The 25,396-nt window shown below is 35.5% G+C and overlaps 1 protein-coding gene across 8 annotated transcripts in view; it reads right to left on the reverse strand.

Moving 5' to 3' along the window:
* Nucleotides 1-25,396, reverse strand: part of nbas (NBAS subunit of NRZ tethering complex) — a 378,312-nt gene that overhangs the window by 213,246 nt on the left and 139,670 nt on the right. For 7 of the 8 annotated variants that reach the window (XR_015517670.1, XR_015517668.1, XR_015517669.1 and 4 more), the window contains exons 32-36: nt 20,342-20,455; nt 14,350-14,463; nt 9,580-9,737; nt 7,289-7,360; nt 2,063-2,233 (exon numbers count right to left, since the gene is read on the reverse strand). Coding sequence is in view for 4 of the 8 variants with exons in the window: in XM_087297010.1 (XP_087153136.1) it covers nt 2,063-2,233; nt 7,289-7,360; nt 9,580-9,737; nt 14,350-14,463; nt 20,342-20,455 (629 nt within the window). In the remaining 4 variants the exon portion in view is untranslated. Of the gene's footprint in view, nt 1-2,062; nt 2,234-6,230; nt 6,292-7,288; nt 7,361-9,579; nt 9,738-14,349; nt 14,464-20,341; nt 20,456-25,396 lie in introns of all 8 variants that reach the window. The other variant, NM_001044807.1, reaches the window with a different exon arrangement.

Consider the following 25,396-nt stretch of genomic DNA (forward strand, 5'->3'; position numbering starts at 1 on the left):
TCAGCCATGCTTATAAACGCTCGTAAGACGCCAAAACCTTCTGTCAGGAACAGAGGGGGATTTTTGATTCTGGTCTTGTAAGATGGTTACAGACGTCGATGTAGGATGGAGAAACCATGGGATGTTCATCAATAAAAAAGCATTATTTTTATTGGTAGTTTGCAGTGGATCGCAATTATAGAATACTTGAAACAATATGCAATTTTGAGTATTCCGATAATGATCATTTATACACTGAAAAAAGCCTTTTATAAAAAAATACTTCTTGATTTATTTATTTTTATATTAGCACTAGAAAAAAAGGAAAATATGAAAAGTGTTTTTGGCAGTGTATGATATAACATTTCCTAACAAAAATGTTTTTTTTTTAGTTATGTTTAATTATATAGAGCCAGATCAGTCTAAAAAAATAATTCATTTACAAAATAAAGTAAAACATATAAAAAATAAAATGGACCGGGGGCTTTTTAAAATGAATGACTGTGAATGAAAGTCAAACCGGTGAGCCGTCTGACAAAAAAAGTGTCCTTCTGAATGAAATCAGCAGTTCTATATCTTTCACTTACTTCGAAGATACTACTGACTACATTTACATTTGACTACATTTGACATATGTAATCTAGTTATTTGCCTTAATAGACAATAATATGATTAGGGTGTTTACGTGAAGTGCTTTCATGTAAGAGTTTCTAGTAATTTTGGGTGACTTTAAATGCAGTTTGGCAGTTTCACCTTTACTCATGAACAATTCATTCTTGCCCCCATGACAAGCTGGGGTATTAGATGCAAATAAGGAGTAAGGACTGGTGAGAGTGTTATAAAATTGAATAACACATGCCAAATGAAAAGAAAAAACTTCAGCATTTCGCAATGTGTGCGCGTGTTGGAAAATATGGCAATAAGTCCTACAATAACCATAACAGTTTAACTGCGGAGTTTACTTCAAAAATGCCACTAATATATGCATTCTCCACATCCTAATTCCATTTCAGTTTAGTTAAGTTATGACTTCAGTCGGATTAAGGTAATCAAAAATTACTGTTTGGAGCTAATGTAGGCCTACATTTCAAAATTCATGTTTAACTGAATAAACAGTCAGTAAACACAAGTACATCTTATTGAACGTTATTTATTTTTTTATCAACAATTGTAATAGTATATCAGTTTCTTAAGCAGTTTGTGATGCATTTTGGACACAGGAGATGAGCCCCCCTCTAATGCGCCACCTGGCCTGAGAAACCCGTTCTCAAATACTTACTTTTAGTCATTATTTGGGTAGCACACATATTGCCTTAATGCCTTCTGCAGAATTCAAATGAGCCATTTTAATCTAGATATTAATTCCAAGATTACAGTGAGATTAATTTAGATTTTAAAAAAAGTCTCTGCCCATGCTCCTGTTCTTCCTATTTGTCCTTATATTTGTGAGTGTATTCAGATGTACAGTATGATCTCTGACATGAATCTGATGTACAGTAAGTGTAATAATATTTGAGAATGTAAAAAAAGATAATAAAGAGTAAAAATATCTCCATTAAACTTCGGAAATAAATGTAAATTTCAGAGCAGAGCTAGAAATTATTTGTATTAATGGGCAACATTCTTGGTCCTGGAAATTAAGCTGTTCATTTATTTGTTTTGTAATGACATGAATTAAAACTAAAAACTTGTGTTCAAATCTTATATAATTTGTTCACTTGAATATTTATTCTAAGACCTGATTAAATAATTTATTTACCATTTGTAAATTGTAAATCTGAATAACTTATTTTTTGTTGTTGTGTTTTACCACGGGGGGACCAAAACCAACCTTTTTGGCCAAATACCACTACAACAGGACCTCCGAAAACAAACCTCATCACGGAGAGACAAGCAGACATCGGCCAGGGAGAGGTTCGTTCAATCATGCCAGGTTTTAATGGCCTCAGAAAAGCTGCCAAAAAATGTGCAGCCGAGTCTCACTGTTGAGCTTTGTCCAACCTGTTCCTGGCAGTGGTGTTTTAAAGAGGAAGGATGCATAACAAAGCGAGGCGTCTGATGCTGATTTCTGGATGAGACTTACGTGCAGTGGGCGAAGCAGGCTGAGGGACTCTCTCCACCAGTGAGAGTCGATGACGGTGGTCAGGACAGCTTTGGTGCTCATGGTGGTATTGGTCAGGACCTCTATGGTGCGGGCTGTGGTTCTGTGCAGCAGGTCTGTAGGGTTAATTGAACCAGGAACAGCAGCTCCAACCTGTTATGGGCAGCCAAGAAAGGTTAAGCATGGACCATACTGATCAGATTACAGTGGTTATATTGAAACAGTAAACAATGGAAGTACAGTAGCTTTTTTTCTCTTTCTAAAGAAAATTTGACTTTCTTGCTAGCACCAAAGTGCAAATTACAAGTTAAATTTACACTTGATTCCCCCAGAAGATCAAAATAAGATGTACAGTATAGGAGGTTAGCCATTTAAATTGTGAGAAACGGTTTACCATGTCCTCTATGCTATGTAACAATATTAATAATTAAGATAATAGATAATATAAACAAACATCTGACCACCACATAACGGTTTGAAATATTCACCAGTCTGAAACCAGCAGATCTATAACACCGATAGATGCCGATGCCGTAAGTGTTCGCAAGAGACTTTTCTATGGAACAGAAGTTTGTATCTACATATAGCCTAAAAGTAAAAAGTAAAATTAGTCTGTACAAAGCTTGTGTTGTAAAATACACCTGTACGCACATGAAAGCCAAAGATCCCATGAAAATAAGATCAAATTTTTAAAATTCAATTAAATTGAAGATTATTTGTATAGCAATTTCAGAATAAGTACCGTTTCAAAGCAGCTTTACAAAAGGTACACATTACTGCATTATAATCAAAATCAGAAAAGTTGAGGGGTTTTTTTAGATGTTAGTATGAGTATGTTTGTTTTTAATGATTTCAATAAGCTACTGTGCTCAAAAACAGTGACAGAATTAGATTTTAGAAGATGTAAACCTGATATAAACATCCAAAGCTTGCAGTTTGTCACTTCTCACAGATATTTACATTAGATGTTGCCTACGCTGTTGTTGTCTATTGGAAGGAATGCGTCAATTTAGTACAGGGTAGCACTCCTTTTAAATGAATGTGAGACCAAGGCGGAGAGAAGCACTGATCGTCCAGGGTGCAAGATATATGCATACATATTTATATATGTAAATCTATATATATCAATATGATCTATTGCATGTCCTCAAAAACTTCCCCTCTCCCGCTTTCACTTCTAATGCTAACGAAGGGAGAAATTTGTTCGTGAATGAATCATCGCTATGAACGATTCCTTTAAACCATCGATATTCCTGCGTTTCAATGTGCATATCCACCTTTCTAATCTAAATGGTACATAACATTTGTAATATTTATTAATTTAAGGGGGACAGTATGCACATTGAGGCGCAGGCACTGTTATGCTACCAGGCACCTGTATAAGCTGACAATAATACAAGTTTCTATTGTCGCAGCGTCTTGTTGTCATATTTCATTAACCTTGTATGCTCATTATATATAACAAAACTAGCATAAGCCTAGAATATAGTAAGTTAGTACTTCTTTGCCTTATAATCAATGCAGTAAGTAACTGTATTATCATCAGAAATGCGACTTTAGCACAAAAGTTTGTCATATACAAAAATGTAAAAACTAAATCTTACCTATGTTATGCCTTTCTGCTTTGTTTTCTTTGTTTGCTCATTAATACACCTGTATGCAGCGCAAAAGTCCAGCATCTTCACATTGGCTTTATTCTCGACTAGTGCGGTTGAGTGACATTTGCCCTGGGAGCACTGTATAAATGTGGTGCAAGTATTGATGCATGCTCAGGGCTCGTAGGTGATATCTAGTGTATACAGTACGTTTATCTATGGTCACTTCTGCCTAAATAGAGTTCTTCATCAAATATTGACCAATCAAATGCTCTCTAGCATCTGACATGCCTCCTTCCTTCAGGTCATTTAGGAGTTTAAATGAAGACAAGTGCAGTAATTGGTTCGAAAGTTGAGTCAACTCAAAAATATCCTGAAGTTTGTTGCCTTAAAATTTAAACTTTTCAACAGTCAACTTTTGTGAATGTACTGTATCAGAAGTGGACTTCTACACATGTAAAATCAACATGGCTCCATTTTTTTAAATGCTGTCTTCAATTTTTTAGTTCAATCTAATACATTTTTCTAAGCACTTTTAGTCATTCAATCAAACAGACTTAAAATATGAAGTTAAAAATAATAACTAATACAATTTAGTTAAAACCTGATTAACTCAAAGAAGTTTTAATAAGCACCACACAAATGTTTGATGTCTTTACTTTTTGCCATTACATTTTTTAAAAGTGCATCTTAGACTTTTATTTTGTGATATTTACACACAGACAAGACTAATCATGCAAACTTGTTTTAAATGCTAATTGCAAAAATAAAGTATTGCTACAAGCAAACACTTTCGGCAAATGTGAATAATAAATCATTCATTGGCGGCTTGAAATGTTATTACGTTGCAATTAGGTGGCAAATACGCTAATTCACTTAAGGCAAGAGTTGCTCAGCAGGGAAAATACAGACACAAAGAAAGTAGAGGAAACTGCAACAGGGACAGAGGTTTCTATTTAATCCCATAAAACTAATGAAAGCACTATTATGGTTATCTCATTAAACTAAACCCGACATGCATTATATATGAAGGCAAACTTGTAAGCGTAAATGCTCTTTGTAGCAACATGACAAAAACTGAAGCCAAGACGGGTGTTTACATGTTAGCAGGATGCTAGGTAATCTTTTCAAAAATGTCAGAAACATAGGAGCCCAGCGCTAGCTCTCAATACACAGAGCCAAAGCACACAATTGACCTCATCAATACTTCATTCAGTGTTAAATGCACATTTAGTGGAAAAACAACACGCACACATTTACACTGAAGTATTTTTGTGCGCACATTAATCTTTAAACACTTCAATGGTGTCTTTCTGAAGGTAGTGCTTGCCAGGAGTTAAACTAGCTGGGCTATGAAGCCATATTCATGGCGTATAAAAAATGCAGAGAGAGTTTGACAGTAAGATATTGAGTCCACTCAGTCAGAGGCTGTGCTCTATTGTCCACTATGATATAATGATCCAGGAGAAAACTTAACTATTTTATAGCCATGAAAGAAACATTAGTGGTCATGCAAATTGTGTGAAGGAAGTTTGCAGTCAGCAATGATGACCATAGTTATTTATTTATTTATTTATTTATTTATTTATTTATTTATTTAATTATTTATTTATTTAATAATAATAATAATAATAATAATAATAATAATAATAATAATAATAATTAAAGTAATAAATTATATAAAAATAATATTATTATTATCAGTTTTGCTAATAATAATAATAATAATAATAATAATAATAATAATAATAATGTTATTGTTACTCATTCCTTCATTTATTCATTTACTTTTCGGCTTAAGTCTCTTTAATAATCAGGGGACGCCACAGTGAAATGAACTGCCAACTTATCCAGCATATGTTTTTTTTTTTTTTTGCAGTCGATGCCCTTGCAACCCAACACTGGGAAAAACTCATACACACTCAATCACACTCATACACTACGGCCAATTTAGTTTATTCAATCATCTACAGTATAGCGCATGTCTTTTGACTATGGGGGAAATCAGAGCACCCGGAGGGAACCCACATGAACACAGGAAGAACCTGCAAACTCCACACAAATATGCCAACTGACCCAGTCGAGGCTTGAACCAGCGACCTTCTTACTGTGAGGCGATTGTGCTACCCACTGCTCCACTGTGATGTCTGTATGTTATATTTATTATAATAATAATAATAATAATAATAATAATAATAATAATAGAAAAATACTTTATTATATTTTAATTTGTGTTTTATTATTTTTCCCCCTTTTTTAAATTAATCAAAGTATTGAAAATAAATGTCAAACATTTAACACTGTCAAACAGCAGTATGTTTATAGTAAATGTTTTACTGCAGGGATTCTCAAACTTCGTCCTGGAGGTTTGGTGTCCTGCAGACTTTAGCTTCAGCTTTCCCCCTGCAAGAATGTTTCTAGAAAGCCTAGTATGAGCTTGATTAGCTAGCCCAGGTGTGTCTGATTGGGTCTGAAACTAAACTTTGCAGGACACAGGCCCTAAAGGACTGAGTTTGAGAACCACTGAATTACTGTATTATACCAGTTTTCCACACAGAGTACAGCTTTGTTGGAATTTCAGTTACATTTTCATCATCTAAAACTTTTATTTCAAAGCTAACTAACATAAAGCAATTAATATTAAGCTATTTTAAATATTAGTAGCATTTTTTTTATTTAATGTTCCTTTATAATGCATTAACTGCCTTATTTAACATTATATAGTGTTCGGTAGTTCATTTTACATTATTTCTGAATTAAAGTGTTGATTTTATGACTTGAATATGACATATTGCCAACTATTCTTGTTTTCCAAAGAATAAAAAAGGTACATTTTACCCCCAAAAAGGCAATTATGATAAATAAAGATCCACTGCCAGACCAAAGCACAGACTATCCACTTCTCGAAAAGAACAACAATGTATTTCATAAGACATATTTCATTCATTTTGTCGGCGTAGTCCTTTTATTAATCCGGGGTCGCCACAGTGGAATGAACCGGCAACTTATCCAGCACGTTTTTACGCAGCGGATACCCTTCCAGCCGCAACCCATTTCTGGGTAACACACACACACACACACACACACATCCACACACACACACACACACACACACACACACACACACACACACACACACACACACACACACACACACACACACACACACACACACAAACACAAACACAAACACACAAACAAACACACACACACACACACACACACACACACACACACACACACACACACACACACACACACACACACACACACACACACACACACAAACACAAACGCACATACACAAAGGACAATTTAGCCTTCCCAATTTACCTGTACCACATGTCTTTGGACTGTGGGGGAAACCGGAGCACCCGGAGGAAACCCACGTGAACGCAGGGAGAACATGCAAACTCCACACAGAAAAGCCAACTGAGGCAAGGTTCGAACCAGCGATCTACTTGCTGTGAGGCGACAGCACTACCTACTGCGCCACTGCATTATAAGACACATTTAGTATTCAAATTCAAGGAGGACAATTAGCAAAGATTTATCAGCGTACAAAAGCTGCTCTTCAAAGTGTCAGACTAAATGAAGTAGCGTTGTTCTTTACCTCTGACAGCTCGCTGCCTGTTCTCCGGGCTTGAGAAGGATCAATCTTGTAATTTACAGCCTGGTACAGAACCTAAGACAAAGAGAAGAGAGAGAAAGCATTGACTTTTTCATTTTTGCCCTTCAGCACAATACCCCTTTTCTCTTTAATTTTCTCAGCTCCTAAATGTTTAATCGTTCTGGCAGTATTTATACTTGGCATGGCGGTAAAACTTATTTCAATTCTATTCCTCAACACGTTCTTTCTTGCAAGTGTTACAGTGAGGCATCTATCTTGGTGTACGTAAATTTATTTCAGGTCTCTCCTGGAAGCAGCCGCACACCAAAGGAGTCGACACTGAGTGCTTGAAGGGTAATCGTATGTATACTGGAGGCCATTCTAGAACTTAAAAGCTGCATTTTAAGTTAAGAATGCACACTGAGCCCAACACAACATATGCCCACACTGAAACTAGTGAATAATGGAACAGGAAACGTGGTAAATGTTTCCATTGAAGAACTATTGAGACATTTTTATCTATATGGTAAAAATGTAAATGAGGCATTGTAATTTTTTTAACATCTACAGTATATTGTTGACTTTTTTTTTGATGATGATGATGATGATGGTAACGTTGATGTCAGATTTAATTTTTTTATATATATACTTTTTTTTTTTTACACATGCCTTTGTTTAATTTAAAATAAATATATAAATTAATTAAAAAGTTGTAATATTTGTGGTACAATTTGTCCTATAAATATCTAGCATAAAATTCATATATCTTAGGCTAGCTGCATTTAAACATGCATTTAGTAGATGTTTTTATATGAATAAGTGTACTTACGATTTCTCAAAAGCACAAACACAAAATATATATAAAATATAGTATAAATAAATACATTTAAAAAAATTTGGGGGGTGGGGGGGGACTATTTTAATTTCATTTTATTTTAAATCCATATCCTGTCATATGCTTTAAAGATGTTAATGTTAAAATATTCCGTTTTTGTTGCATACATGTATACACTCACACAAATTACTATGAATGTGCATTTTTTCACGCGTCATGTTGCAATTTATCACACGCAGTGTTACAGCTGCAAAGGCCACCTTTTCACTTAAAAAAATAAAAAACACTTTTGTGCTTTAAGTAATATCCACTGGGTAGTGCAAAAAACAACTGAATTTCCATTGTCAGGTCAGTGAGAGCGAATGCCCCCAAATCAAACAACCCGCCTAGGTGTGCCTTTCTAAAAATCTTCATTAGCCAACTTAGGTTGAAAGTTCATCATTATAAACTTTTATGTTTGTAACTATTTCTTTAGAGCAATAGTTAGAAGAGTAGTTACTGGTTGTGTTCTTTTCCCAGTTATCCCCCTATACCCTATTCCTTTTGAAAACATTCTAATGTATGAATTTGTAATAATAAAAAAAAAATTAAAGCATTCAAGTAATATCTCTTACATCTATCTCCCCCTGCTGGTTATGTTTTTCTTGTGTTAAAACATTTTGTGTGGTACCGTGTAACACTGCAGCATTAAGCGTGGTCACGTTCATTTACACATGCATTCTCAGTATATATATATATATATATATATATATATATATATATATATATATATATATATATATATATATATATATATATAGTTTTTAATTTTAATTGTAATAAATCCAATTAATCAACATTATTTTCAACAATGTTCTGCTTCTAATGTTTGATACCTTGATGAACAAAATGTTAAAAATAACAGCATTTATTTAAATAAATTATTTGGTAGCATTATACATGTTTCTACTGTAACTTTACTGTAATCTTTTTAATTAATAAAAGCAAAACATATTTTTATAGTATGTATCACATATCACACAAATAAAAGCTGTTTTTTTTCAACATTGATGGAAAAATAATAAACAATAAGAAATGTTTATGCAACACCAAAACATATATTTAAACAATGATTACGCAGCACTGAAGCCCAAAGTAATGGCTCAAAAAATTCTACTTCGTTATTACAGAAATAAGTTACATTTTAAATATGTTCATGTAGAAAACAGTAAAAAAACATGTCAGTGCCAACAGCCTAGTCATCATTGCGCCAACATATAGTGCACTTATAATAAAAGTAAAGATGGCAAACATAAAAGCCAATAAATAAATGATTGTATTTCATATTATCATCAAACAAATGTAGCTTCAATCAACAGAAGAGACTTCTTTCGAAACATAAAAAAAAATCTTCCAAACTTTTGACTGGCAGTGTATTACACTTAACAGGAACAATAGTTGTAAGAGGTCAAGAAGGCACCTGTGTCTGAAGGGAACTGGATGCCGCTAACAGGGTCTGGATCCTGCTGGGAGGACAGTGTGTAAGAGAGAAGGCCATCAGTTCCTGACGGCCAGAAAGCTGAGTGAACGTCTCACACTGTCCCAGCTGAGCGCACACATCCCAGCCTTCACTGTAGCCTGGAGAAAGAAAAAAAAAAGAGAGAGAGCGGGAAATTAAGGACAGCAGAATCATGTACAGGGGACATGAAGTTTCAAGCTGACTTTGAAGGAGGAGGTCAGGCGTTTATTAGATTTCCAAATGTAAAAACTCTCAGGGAAAGAGCACTTAGCAGGCTGTGTTTTCCAGGGTTGAATGCTATTCAGAAATGTCTTTAAAATTCCAATTCAATTCATGAATATTTAATTGCGATTCAAATTTGAAATGAAGAAGACTGAAAATGGAAGAAATGTTGCTGCTGTACGAGTCATTTTTAGGCAGGCAATGAAAAGTGTCAATCAACGCAGGCTTGACAAAACCTTGGCTGAAAATTGATGGAACAACAGAATCACAAACAACTAAATGAAAGACAGAAAGGCAGACAGAGATCCATATAGTCAATGTAGAAGGCCAGACAGATAAACAGATATAGACAAACAGACAAGATGTAGTAAATGTAAAGACAGACTGAAAAACAGACAGACAGATTCATTGTCTAATAGGCAGAAAAGACAGTAAAAAAAAAACAGAAGACATATGTTCAGACAGACAGTCATATAGACAGATTTACATTCAGACAAATGGTCAGACAGACAGACAGACAGACAGATAGACGGATAGACAAACAAGCAAATGGTCAGAAAGACAGAAACACAGTCAGAAAGATAGACATGTGGTCAGTCTTACCGTGTTTCTGTCTGTCTGGTCATTTGTTTGTCTCTCTGTCTATTTGTCTGATCATTTGTTTCTCTGTCTGTCTGTCTGTCTGTCTGTCTGTCTGTCTGTCTGTCTGTCTGTCTGACCGACCATTTTTCTGAATGTACTTCTGTGCAGACAGACAGACATAGTATGGTCTGACAGACAAACAGAGAAGTCAGCATTCATGTAAATAGACAGACCGACTGACTGACAGACAGAGAGACAGACATACAAAGGAGTCAGTATCCATGTAAACAGACAGGTACATAATCAGACAGACAAATAATTAGATAGACACACATATGGTCAGCCAAACAGACATGCAGTCAGACAAGTCGTCAGACAGACAGACAGACAGACAGACAGGCGGACATATGGTCAGTCAGACCATTTGTTTGTCTGTCTGTCGGTTTGTCTGTCTGTCTGACCATTTGTCTGAATGTACGTCTGTTCGGACAGACAGACACAGTAAGGTCAGTCAGACAAATAGAGAAGTCAATGCCCATGTAGACAAACAGACTAAACGACCAACTGACCGACCGACTGACTGACTAACCAACGGACAGACAGACAGATAGATAGATAGACAGACAATGGAGTCAATGTCCAAGTAAACAGACAAGTACATGATCAGAGAGACACACATGGTCAGATCGACAGATGTGGTCAGACAGACAAACAGACAGACATATGGTCGATCTGACCGTATTTCTATCTGTTTGATCATTTGTTTGTTTTTCTGTCAGTCTGTTTGCCGGTCCATTTGTCTGGATGCATGTCTGTACGGACAGATAGACATATGGCCAGACAGACAGAGTAGTCAGTGTCCATGTAGATAGACAGACAAACAGACAGACAATGGAGTCAATGTCCATGTAAACAAATAGGCACATGATCAGACAGACAAACATATGGACGTACAGACAGACAGACAGACAGACGGGCAAGCAAAAGGTCAGACAGACATACGAACTGACAGATATACAGTCAGACAGACATAGGGTCAGACACACAGACATGGTCAGAAAAACAGACATATAGTCAGATTGATAGACATACAGTCAAATGCATGGTCAGACAGACAGACAGACAGACAGACAGACAGACAGACAGACAGAGGAGTCCGCATTCACATAAACAGACAGACATGCTGTCAGACAGACAGACAGACAGATAGAGGAGTCCGCATTCACATAAACAGAAAGACATGCAGTCAGACAGACAGATGGAGGCATCAGTCTTTACGTAGAAAAACAGACATATGATGAGAGAGACAAATAGTCAGACCGACTGCCATACAGTCAGACGGACATGCGGTTGGTCACACAGACTACTCAGCATCCATGTAGATCAATAGACAGACAGAGAGACAAGACATACGAACAGACAGATTTAGTCCGGACAGAACAACAGACAAAAAGGTATAATTTCTTTAACATTTAGCAACAACAAAACACAGCAACACCCACAATCCCAGGCTTTAGCACCAGCTACTGTATCTCTGTGGTGTGCGTTAATAGTTTCTGCTGTAGTTTGGTTCTTGTTTTTCCATCCATGGCTCTTATTGCCTCATGTATTCAGTAAATCGTTCTAATCTCTAGCACTCTCCCTTTCTTCCTTATTCTCCATGAGTGACTGAATAATTACACTGTGAAGCAGGAGAGAGGCTAACCCATTTTCCACACTGATGTTAGCGAGGCTGCGAGACTGCTGCCGATAGCAATCAGAGATTAGCACATCTTCTGATCTCAAGCCTGCATTAATCTACCCCAGCCTGAAACATGCACACACACAAGCATGCAACACCAGTCTCTTTCCAATATCTGATGGTGCATTGACTGAACCACACACACACATATAAAACACCTTTGAGCTCTGACTACAGATGAATCTGACTGGAAAGATAAAGACTCAAACCATTTAGCAACTCTATCCTAAATTTAGAAAACACCTAATTTTTGCAGATACAAGAATAAAGTAGCTTTTTCATGGTTCATGGATGATTTTTGTCATTTAAAAGAGACCTCCTGACAACAAGCATTTTACACACAAAACCTAAGTATTTAATTTATTTATTGATTTTTTTAATTCTCATGACTTTTAATTCATCTTGAATTGGAGTTTAAGTCATCAGGAATTGGAGATTATCTGATACTGTGTGAAAACTTTATTTGAATATCAACATTCATTTAAGTTATTTAATGTGTAGGTGTGCGTTTTTTTAATGTTCTACTTTTAAACATTTGCAGACATTAAAGAGCCCCTATTATGGATTTTTGAAAATGACCTTCCATGCAGTATGTAAGACAGCTCTAAGTGAAGTGAAATATCCAGCTAAGGCTAAAATCTGAAGGTGCAGAATTAAAACTATTGATTTATCAGTATAACGAATCTTAAGACGTGTCGGCGTGACGTTGATACATGCACAGACTTGGGAAAAGTTAACCCCCCAGGCCCCGCCCACAAACACTGTAGAAAGAAAAAGAGGAAGACAAACACTGTAGCAGATGAGGCTGTGGAGAGTCAGTGGTTAAAGTTCATTTTTGCAAAAATACCTCAGCATTATAACCCCAGCCTTCTGCTGTGTTCCTGTCATTTTTCTGATGAGTGCTTCAGCAATTTACATGCTTTCAATGGGGGATTCAACGGTCGTTTTTTAAAAAAAGGATCAGAAAAGACTAATGATGTATTGGACTTTGTCAGAGCTTGACAGGAACTTTATAGTACACAGTTTATGGACCAGTTTCTTCCTCCATTTCACAAGTGTAAGTAAGTGTAATTAAAATGGTTGCCTCCTTTTTTTACTCTAGCTAGCAAAATTTGTAGTTAATTGTGTTTTGTTACTTGTAACCGCGTGTACTGTATCTGGTTAACTCTTTATATTCTCATATCGCGTCTAAAACCACGTTGAAAACATAACGCGTGCCACTTTGTTTACGGATTTAAATGGGTTAGTGAGCTCGCGATCCTCTGCCGTTTGTTGTTGCTATGCACTGTCATCTGTTCTTACACACGTGCAGCGGTCAAGTTTCAAAATAGTTCAGCTTTCACCACTGTGTGAATTACTACTGAATGTGTGTCATGGTTCAGAATAAAGCAAAATGTTACTGTTTAACTGAATTTAATGCTTTAATAATGCTTTAATGCACTCCTACATTGGGCTCACACATATACTTTGCACTCTGACTACTTCAAAATTGTTGAAAAGCCATGGTGAGCGTTTCTCTCAAACGACCAAATCGCAACAGACTGAGTCATCAGACCAATCAACGCAAATTAGCATCACGCTAAGGAGGGGTTTGGAAACAAATAATTTGTTGAGCAAACCATATAGTATGGGAGTCATTGGCATAATTAGGTGAAAATAAATGCATATTATAAGACAATGAAAGTGCTTTTTGACCTTGCATGCATATCAGCCTGTTGTTAGAGACCCCCAAAACCAAAATATGACCCTTTATAATGCATAATAGGGGTTCTTTAATACAATCAGGGCAAGTTCTAACCATGCATTTTAATCATATATACAGGACAAAAAATATTGATCATGGCTTAATTGTACTAAAAAGTCAAAGGTTTTATTTGAGCTTATTACTTGTGGTCCGGCCCTATCAATAATAAATGCAACAAGGCCAGAGATGTATTACTGTGCAAGAACTATGGCAAAGGGCAGGTAATACTAGTTTGAATGCTACATTAATAATGGAATAGCAAAGAATATCACTGTAATATTTCATCCACACGTGAATGAGCTTTCTTTAAAACTGTTAAAGCTTCAAGATTGCAAGGAATACAAAAGTCGGATCTCTAAAAATCTGCAGTGCATTTCTGATTTGGATTAAAACAAAGTAGAAAAAAAGGAGTGAGATTTAGAGTCAAGCTGTGCTGGCTTACCTGCCGCCATCAGTTCCTGGCAGTGAATGTAGGAGGCCTTGAAATCCTGACATAGCAGAGCCTGTTCTGCCAACAGTGTAAGCACCTGACCCTTTCTCTTGGCCTCATCATCACCTAAAACACACACACAAGCATGCACACACTTTTACATATTGTATGCTACATTACAAGGTACAATTCTAAGGGATTTATGACAGTGGGTGGTTTGAGTTTTTATTTTGATTTCATCAGGGTGAATGACAAACTGTATGTCAGCTCAAATACTAGTAAACACTTTACTTGAAGGGGATGTTCACAAGACTATCATGAAATATTTATAATAATGACGACACATCACAAATATGAATGCAAATTTATGCATGCTTGAATATATTTATGCATGTCATTTGCTCAGTATGCTATTATGCTATTTTAAATGCAAAGGTGACTTTGTTTGAGATGCCTTTGTTATGACAACCTGACATTGTCAATACAATAAAACCTTAGTCTTTGTCAAGACATCAAGACAACATAATGACTGTCATGAGGCCATTATATTTTTGTCATGATTTTGAAGAGTGTATTTAACATTAATAACCACAGTGGTACAAATTGTAAGGTCATTAATGCCACTTTAAAACACTAATTTGACAGTATTGCCACTTTAATGAGCAATCTTAATGAAAACTTCAGTTTGCTCCACTGAAATGTGAACAAGAAAATATTCATGAAACAATATGACATTCAGGTTTATGACATATTTATGACAATTGTCTTGGTGATGTCAAGACACTAACAGTTTATGAAGCAGGTTTAATGTAATTTCATTTTTGTTTCATTCGTGTCATGACCCTAAATGTGTCAAATCAGACTTACAAACACCCCTTCAAGTAGAATGTTACTAATCATTAATAAAACAACAAATACAGTTGTACCAAAGACAACGAACATTTGCACACCACTACAGCAATTTTTTTAAAAAGTAATTGTTCTGCATTTTTGGGGTTTTAATTCAAGGGTAGAATGTAGTTGTCACCAACATAATTAATGTTTATAGGAACTACCTGTGCGTTTCAACAAAAATAATGCAAGCCCTCCAGCCAATCAGAATTAAGAATATCAACAGACCATGGAATATATATATATATATATATATATATATATATATATATATATATATATATATATGTGTATATACATGTATGTATATGTATATATGTGTGTGTATATATATATATATACATACATACATATACATACATATATACACACACACACACACACACACACACACACACACACATATATATATATATATATATATATATATATATATATATATATATATATATATATATATATATATATATATATATATATAATAATATATATTCATACAATACAAACAAACTAACGGCCCGTTTTCACTGCGCTGTACAGTTCAGTCCAATGTAATACAGTATGACTCTATTTCCATTTTCACTGTCAAAATACCAAAATAGTGAACCATACCATATTTTTTTGGTACGTAGCACAACAGTACACCACCAAAAAGCTTGATCTAGTCTCACTGCTTAACACCGATTGGTTTAAAGACAATATTCAGTAGCCCATCAACAATAAAACAAGTGAACAACAACACATGAAGTTTCATTTTTAAGTACACAGCCAAAACAAAACAATGAGCCATTCTCAAACAAAGCTTGTCACCTATGTAGTGTCAACATTTGAAATAATGAACTGTAGTTCGCAAATGACACAATATGTGAACTACCCGTACGGCTTTCTTCTTTGAGCGAGAATGGTGTCCATCACAATTTTCTGGCATACACCACACATTTCGACTGCCAACAGTTCCCTTACATGGCTGGGAAGCCTGATCATGGTTGGCCCACACTAAACCACGCTGTACTGTATTGTTTTGTTATGAACTCTACCGCTTAGCAGAAATGATGCATAAAAAGGATCAACAAACAACCAAATCTAACTGCATTGTGTATCCGGCCTAATAAACTCCTCAACCTCTGTCAGGTTCTGATCACAATCATATATTAGCAAAAGTGGCATAAATCATCACTCCACTACTCAAAGGTTCAATCTGATGGGAGTGCAAAGGTCCAGAACATGAGGCTGCTTAGCAGTAAATTCATTTCCTTTCAGATGCTTATTTTGATCAATTCTTGGATGGCTGCTAAGATGTTGTACAAAATACAACAATCACATTTCAGAGAACGCCCTCTTAGACAGCTCTGATCTCAGTCTAAAATAAAGAAGACCAAGAAGCCTGATGAAAACAGTGATAGGGGCTGTCTTTTTCATTAAATCCTGTGTCAAGCATCAAAGGCCAGAGAGGCAATAATATGAGAGAAGGCAGGAAAGAGAGTGTGCACATGTGTAAACATCTGCGATTGCATCTGCTAGTGAAACCTAAAGGACTGCTACTACAGAAATGGCCTTATTCCAAACTGATTCACATTTGAAGTCAAAATCATTAGCAATCCTGTAAATTATTATTTTTTCTATTTCATTCTTTTTTAAATATATCCCTAACAATGTTTAGCAGAGCAAGGAATTGTTCACACTATTTCCTAATAATATTTTTTTTTTCTTCTAAGGGGAAAGTCTTGTTTTATTTCGCCTAGAATAGAAGCAATATTATTATTATTATTATTTTAAATCAATTTATGGTCAATATTATTAGCCCTATTAAGCAATGTTTTTAGATTGCCTGCAAACAAACCGTCATTATAATACCTTGCCTAATTACACTAACTTACATAATTAACCTAGTTTAGCCAATAAATTGCACTTTAAGTTGAATGCTAGTATCGTGAAAAATTATCTAGTGAAATATTATGTATATAATATAATATATTATATAAATAAATATATAATAGATATATATTTAGGCTAATAATTCAGATGGGCTTATAATTCTGACTTCAGCTGTATATGTGCCATGGAAATGTTGATAATTCAGGAGTATTTACTGCCGCCAGATTTTCCTCATTTCACCTTTTTTCCTGTACCAGTGAAAGCAGTGCTGAGACACACGCACAAACAAAACAGCCCTACGGGCATTAGTCGAGGGTAAGCCAAGGTGAATACATCAAACACTAGTACGGCAAACACCCAGTCACTTCATAGAGAGCTAATCAATTCCTCTATATACGACAAGAAGAGCTTCTGACGGCCTGCATACTGATCCGTACTGAGGAGAGTCAGAGCTCTGGAATAACCTCATTTACCCCTGTAACCAACAAATGCACTGACACTTCACCCTAGAGTTTGGGGTGAATATTTTGAAGTACTAGTCAGAATTATTAACCCTCATGTACATTTTTCAGTTTAACGGAAATACGTTTTTTTCAACACATTTCTAAACATAACAGTTTTAATAATTTATTTCTAATAACTGATTTATAAGTAAATGATGACAAATAATTGCCATGATGACAGTACAAAATATTTTACTAGATATAGTAGATATAGAATTACTAGCAATTTAAAGGCTTAACTAGGTTAATTAGGGTAATTAGGCAAGTTATGACAATTAGGCTAATCATTGTATAGTGATGGTTTGTTCTGTAGACTATCTAAAAAGATATACTGTATATATAGCTTAACAGGGATAATGATATTGACCAAATTTTATTTTATTTTTTTAAATAAAAACTGCTTTGAGTTGACAGGAGGGCAAGTAATTTGGACTAAGTGTATATGCTCCGTTTTGGTTCTAGCTTTTTCAATCCTTCCGTTCAGTTTTAAAGACCAAACAATTTCTTATTACAGTAGTTGTTGATGCTTTGTGTTTAATGTTGCTGCAGTAGTGCTGGGCGATATGACATATCTCATATCACAATACGTCAAATCATATTTTCATAATAAATATTTTGAAATAGTACCATTTTTGCAAATTCAAACAAATCAATAAATATATAATATGATATAATATAATATAATATAATATAATATAATATGATATGATATAATATAATATAATATAATATAATATAATATAATATAATATAATATAATATAATATAATATAATATAATATAATATAATATATGATCCGATTTCTAACTTTTAGAACTTCTGAGCAAATTATAAAAAATGTAGAAATATGACATACATATTAATAAAATCTAAAATACTTTTTTTAAAAAACAAATAATCACAGGTCCAGCATGCAAGTACAAAGATGACGCGTCGGTTTCTCATTATTATTGACAATGGCGGATGTTGTCGTTTATCAGTGGAGTTCATTCACATTTAGACAGATCGCCATGCAGCTGTGTTTGCCTAAATCCTCTAGATTACCAACAGGGTTAGAGGTTAAAATAGACAGGGCAAGAGACCTGCTGCAGTCTGCATTCAGACCTGTGATTCAGACCCGGGGATTGAGGGAAAAGTCCTCATTAATACTGTTTATATGAACACGATTGTCTTTATAATGATATAAATTGTGGTTATCTGTATATAAATTTACGAATAACAAATGTAGCAGGGCATTAAATTACCGTTTATTTCTTTGCATTTGAACTTTGTAAACTATAAAATCATGCGTCTCCTCATAGTTTGTGTCTCATTTTGTGAGCTAACTGACAACAGTTGTTCGCTCCACACCTTCTGCCCTGCTGGCCACGCTCACTCCTGCCTTTTGCTCGTGGAGCTCCATGCCCATTATGATGCATCTTTTGAAAAGAATCTGAGGTAGACCTGAACTGAAAGTGGGGGGTGTCATGGCTCTTTAACATCACGTAAACAAACAATACGTTGCTCAGTTTTCTGAAAAATATCTATTTACTGCATTCATGTGGACAATTTAATTATCCCTGTTAAAATCAGAGATGAAAATATCAATACATTACCACTGTTCATAAGTATGCCCACAACACTTACTGACTAGAAGTATTGATCTACTGCTACTGCTAAAAAACATCCTAAAAGTGTAAAGTTTGGGAAAACGGCAAAGCTCTTACAAAACGAACAGCAAATAAATAACTTATAAAAGCTAAGGTTGGCAATAAATATTTTTGAAGGTTAACTATGTCCGATTCTTACCCATTGTTGACAACAGAATAGAAAGACTTAAGCTTCTAAAAGCTCCAAGACCTATTTGGAACCATATTGGTTAAAAAAGCTCAATTTATTTCAAGGCATTTTGCACTCATTCATTCTCTCAGTGTGATTTAGTTTAGTTTTCGGTCATACTGGTACAAATACAAATTACCCCACAATTACAATTACCCCACTGTCTTTAATTTTGAGCATGAGCAACACAGAGAGCCAAACATCCCAAGTGCGGTACAAATCAGTTGGATAAATGACCTGCAGTGAACAACACAGTATGCTGAAAACATGAGTCTGAGCACAAAAATAAAAAATTGGACATATTTTCATACCGAAATCTTTCTGGATTTACATCAGAAAGAATACCAATAGACTTCATAGCTTTACCGACTTCATGCTGATTCATGAAACCAACTGATTGTTGATTCATGAGGTCACATCCCTGAGGCGCATCTTTTTGGGCTGTCCGATGCAATATTAATCTCCAACCCCTGAGCAAAGCATACTTCAAAGAAATGTCTACTTATTCATTCAATCCCTCACTCATGCGTATTCATCTATTTATTCACCTGTATACAGGACGCTGCTGACTCAGCGGATACGGTAAAGCTTACAGATTAGCACCGTTTAATCTACACGGAATAGTTGGTGTAGTGCACCGCCTTCTGTCTTGTCATGATGGAACGGAAGTGGAAATATTTAGAACTTTCAGGGACTTTGCATTGACTAACAGCTAAAAGAAAGCCCTGGTTAGAGCTATGCCAAGTACTGATGTGAGTATTTTTTTTTTAATCGTAACTGCTGTGGCAGGCTGTCTGTGACAGCCTTGATGAATCGCCTGAGCTGGAAATACTTCCGTTCAAGCATTTTTCCTCAACGGACACACATAAACAGAACGCTAGCCTGATGCTGAGGGAAGTTTTCATTGGGTTTTTACCTGCAACGCGCAGCAGTCTGGCCAGGCTGAGAAGGAGAAGGGACTGTCGGTATGCAGTAGGGCACTGAGAGATGCACTCCTTTATCAATGATAGACGATCCGTCCGCAGACGCACTGCAGAGAGAGAGAGAGAGAGAGGGAGAGAGAGAGGTTCAAAACAAAGACCAAATGTAAGACCTAGAGGAAATGCAGCAGCCTATAGGCTATGTACAGACTACATGTAGGTTAGTCAAAATGTGCAGTATTCAATCACTTCTGTATATCCAGAATCTGGTCAGCTGCACATAGTGAGCCTACAGTATATTTACACACAATAAACAAACAGTGGAAGAGTATTAGATCAACAAACACAGCATAAAATATTACAAATTCTAAAAATAGTTCTAAATGATATGAAGAAAACTGCATGTTATAAGACCATATGGCAAATTTATGCAGATCAATTACTACACAGCTTCGTGTGCCACTATATCTACATGAAAAATGTAATAAGCATTGTCCAAATAGACCACAGTAAAAGAGTGGAAAATGTTATTTTAAAAACCACCTATAAACTTACTTATAAAACTACACATTAGTTCTATATTATACATGGTTTCAGCTATATTCATTCTTCCATGGCAGGGCGCCACACCAAAATTGATCCCGCCACGGCAACATTACAGCTTTTCATTCAAAACGATCAGTCCCGTTTTTTTCTTTTTTTTTTTTAATAGCAGGTGATAATAGCACCAAAAACTTATTAAAAGGCAAGTGAATTATGAAAGCGCAAACTTTTCTTTAACTGCAGTAGTGCTGTGCGTTATTTGTTTAACCCTTTAAGGTTACGTGCTGACTGACTGACTGGTTGATTGACAGGTGAGTGATGCGTGAGGCCAGCAAATACAACGTATAGCCGTTTCACTTTACTTCAGGACGTATTAATACCGCTCTGTAGGTCTATTGGAGAAATTCATAAATATTCCTAGCATATCTAATAAATGTTGGAGACATATTTGTTACATAAACGCACTAAATCGCACTTCAGCAGCGTTTATTTGAGAGCGCACAAGATCTGGGCTTGAGCAGCGTATATTTGAGGTGGCGTGTAAGAAGTTTTGTGCACGAGAAAAGGAAATCGGCGCACAAGCAAAGAGATTCGAATGCTATAGGCAATTAAATAAATGCGATATTGACTTCTAAAATTGCGCTTGCGACATTTGTCATTGAAATAACGCCACAGGTAGCTGGTAGATCAGTGTAAAAAAAGTCTGCCGCCACAGCTGGAAAAATCCTAGAGGAAACACAGTTAAATATTTGTCATACTGTATATAGGGAGACATTTTAAAATATACATATATGTAATATATTAAATATTGCATGTATAATAAGGACTTGATATTAACACCCGTTTTCGCTTAAACGTTTTTTGAACAGATTATTAATATGTCTAACTGTAACTGTGTGATCACATGATCGTCCTTTCATCAACGCACACTGTATGTTTTTCACCTGCTTTCTTTTGCTTAGTTATTTTGTTAATACGGTTTAATAATCATCCTTTCAATAACACTGCTTAAATATGAGATTTACTCTCCATTCATGTATAGTGAACTGAACTTTAGGCAGATCACTGTGCATAATTCTTTTTTAAAAGTCAATTAAAAAAAAAGATTTTGTTGTGTATACAGTACAGCTATATTTTGTTTGTTTTGACACGATTTAAAAGTTTGGGCTAAGGCTTTCTTTCTTTCTTTTCTTTTCTTTTCTTTTCTTTTTTGGTGTGGCTAGAGAAGAATGTGATAAATCCTCAGTGTTGTGCCCTTAAAAGTCATGTAAAATAAAAACTAATTGCAATGTGACACTGAAACCACAAGCCATTTGACTATGCTCATTGAGCAAGATCACGTATAACACTCAAAAAGTAAAATGATCAAGGAGGCATGTGGACATAACACAAAAATCTAAATCAAGAAATATTAACGTCAAATTCAAATTTATGTATGTATAATACGTTTTCCTAACAACAAAATTGTGGCTGGTGAAAATGGCAAGTGACAAGCAATGTTGAAAAGCTACTTGCCACAGTGGCTGGTGATCAAAAATGTTAATGTCAAGACCTGGTAATAAATATAAAAATTCTATATCTTCAATTACAGTTAAAGTCAGAATTATTAAACTCTCTGAATTATTAGCTCACCTGTTTATTTTTTTCCCAATTTCTGTTTGATGGAGAGAAGATTTTTTTCAACACATTTCCAAACATAATAGTTTTAATAACTCATTTCTAATAACTGATTTATTTTATCTTTGTCATGATGACAGTAAATAATATTTGACTAGATATTTTTCCAAGACCCTCCTATAAAGCTTAAAGTGACATTTAAAGGCTCAACTAGGTTACCTAGGCCGCTTAGGGTAATTAGGCAAGTTATTGTATAACGATGGTTTGTTCTGTAGACCACTGAGAGAAAAAAAAAAAAAAACGTAAAGGGGCTAATAATTGTAACCCTAAAAATGGTTAAAAAAAATTGGAATAAATACATTTTTATTAAATTTATTCTTAACTGGTTTATAAAAAACAAGCAGATTAAATATTTGAAAACCTTTTTATTTCATTTTTTGTCGATTTTATGTATTTCAAGTTAATTTAATGATGATTTTTATTAGACACATTATAAAACCCCAAAATTTATTAGATACATTCCAGTATGCCAAAAGAACAGGATTCTTTTTATTTCTTTTTAAAAATTTAACCTGTACCTCTTTCCACAAAAATAAAATAAAATAAGTAAATAAATAAAAAGTGGGCATTATTAAGCATTCCATTTACGGCACAGCAAAACCCCAAAACTACAGAAAATTTATGAAAACGCGCATGCATTCTCCTCACTCCTCTGTCATAACCACCAAGTATTTGTGATGTGTGGTAATTGGATGGACACAAAGCATGTCTCAGCTGTCTGACCGAGCACAGTTTAAAATATTGAGCTGGAAGTGGTGTGTGCTGGAGGTCACGCTGGTCTGGAGCAGGCAGGGGGCCGAGCGGGGCTGTGAGTTACAGGCCTGCGGGGGTCCAGACAGCTCCATCTACAGAGCAGACACCACAGGAGCAGCACCTGAACCGCACACAGACCCGCCAGTCATCAGCAGCACCTGCCAAAGCCATTAACCTGCATCCAAAAACAGCCACAACACCCAGAGCTCTGTGTGTTCTTCAACCTGAGAGCCGCTGATTACAGTTAAACTTTTGCTTTTTATCTCGAGTAGGAAAGTGCAGGTTTAAATGAATAGAGAGGATCAGAATATGAGAAATAAGTAGGTCACCTAAGAAGCAAGTCAAAAAGACAGTCTTTGTTTTTTTTGTTTATTAATTTTTTTTAGCTTATACAATGTCGTGATAATTAGTTTAATGCTTTATTTCAGGTAAAATGTTCTAAATTGACTTTGACTTGTATTTCATTGCAGATATAAACATTTTTCATGATTTTTGTGGTTTTTTTTTTTTCCAATTCTAATTTTACTTTTAGCAACACATTTAAAAAAAATAAAGCCTTTACCACTTTGTAATGTTGCCATTCCTTTTCACAACACTCAACAGATGTTTAGGGACTGAAGACACTAAGAGATGGTTTCAGGTTTAATTTTGTGTCATTCTTCCTGCAAACAAGTCTTAAGATGGGGAACAGTATGGGGTCTTTGTTACATTTTGCAGCTCAAAATATGCCACACATTCTCTGTTGGAGACAGGTCAGGACTGCAGACAGGCCAGTAAAATACTTGAATCCTCTTCCTTCTCAGCCAGGACTTTGTAATATGTGCAGAATGTGGTTTTGCAGTGTCTTGTTGAAATATGCATGGGCATCCCTGGAAACAGCAGCAGCATATTGTCCTCTAAAATTTCTATGCACTTTTCTGCATCAATGGTGCCATCACAGAGGTGCAAGTGACTTTTTCCAAGGGCACTGACACAACCTCATGCTGTACCATGACAGGTCCTGGTTTTTAAACTTGTTGTTGGTAACAGTCTGGATGATCCTTCTCTTCGTTAATACGGTGTGTACAAGATGTCTCTTTTTTCCCCCAAAAATACCTGAAATACTGATTCATTGGACCACAGCACATGTTTCCACTGTGTGATGGTCCATCCCAGATGCCTGGAGAAGGCCTGAGCCAGAGATAGTCTTGAGCCTATGTGATGATATTGCTTCTAGATCAGGGGTGTCCACACTTGGTCCTGGAGGGCCGGTGTCCCGGAGAGTTTAGCTCCAACCCTGATCAAACACACCTGAATCATCTAATACAGCTCTTGCTAGATACACTAGAAACATCCTGGCAGGTGTGTTGAAGCAAGTTTGAGCTAAACTCAGCAGGACACTGGCCCTCTAAGACCGAGTCTGGACACCCCTGTTCTAAATGAATGACGATTCTTGATGCAATGCTGCCTGAGAGATCGGAGATCATAGTTGTTTTCTTGCGCTTGTGCCCTTGTCTTTCACGCACTAATATTCCTCCAGATTCCTTGAGTTTTTTAATCATGTTATACACTGTTGAAGGATAAATATCCAAATGTCTTTCTATCTTTCTTTGAGGAACATTGTTTTTAATCATTTCAATAATTTTCTCAGGTATTTGTTGGCAAACTGGTAATCCTCAGCCCATCTTAGCTCCTAAAAGACAAGACCTTTTTTAGATGCTGCTTTTGTCTAAAATCTTAATAACAATCACCTGTTGACATCACCTGTTTCAAATCATAATTTAACCAATTTACCTATTTATTAGCCATACATTTCTTTTGCCCCAACTTTGTTTGGAATGTGCTGCAGGTCTGAATGACAGGAAATGGTGTATGTTAACAAATGAAACGAAGTTGACCAGACAAAACTTGAAATATTTTGTGTTCATATTTTCTGCAATGAAATACAAGTAAAATTTGTGTTTTCCCAACTTTTCAGATTTGGGGTTGTATTCAAATTTTGAGGTTAGTTTTCAGTTAGTTTTTATACTCTGTCACAGGAAAAGTAAAAAAAAGAAGAGATATGTTGTTTTTGTGTTTTGATATTTTTTCATAAATTA

The sequence above is a fragment of the Danio rerio genome, chromosome 20 (assembly GCF_052040795.2).
Source record: "Danio rerio strain M-AB ecotype USA chromosome 20, GRCz13ab, whole genome shotgun sequence".
Taxonomy (NCBI): domain Eukaryota; kingdom Metazoa; phylum Chordata; class Actinopteri; order Cypriniformes; family Danionidae; genus Danio; species Danio rerio.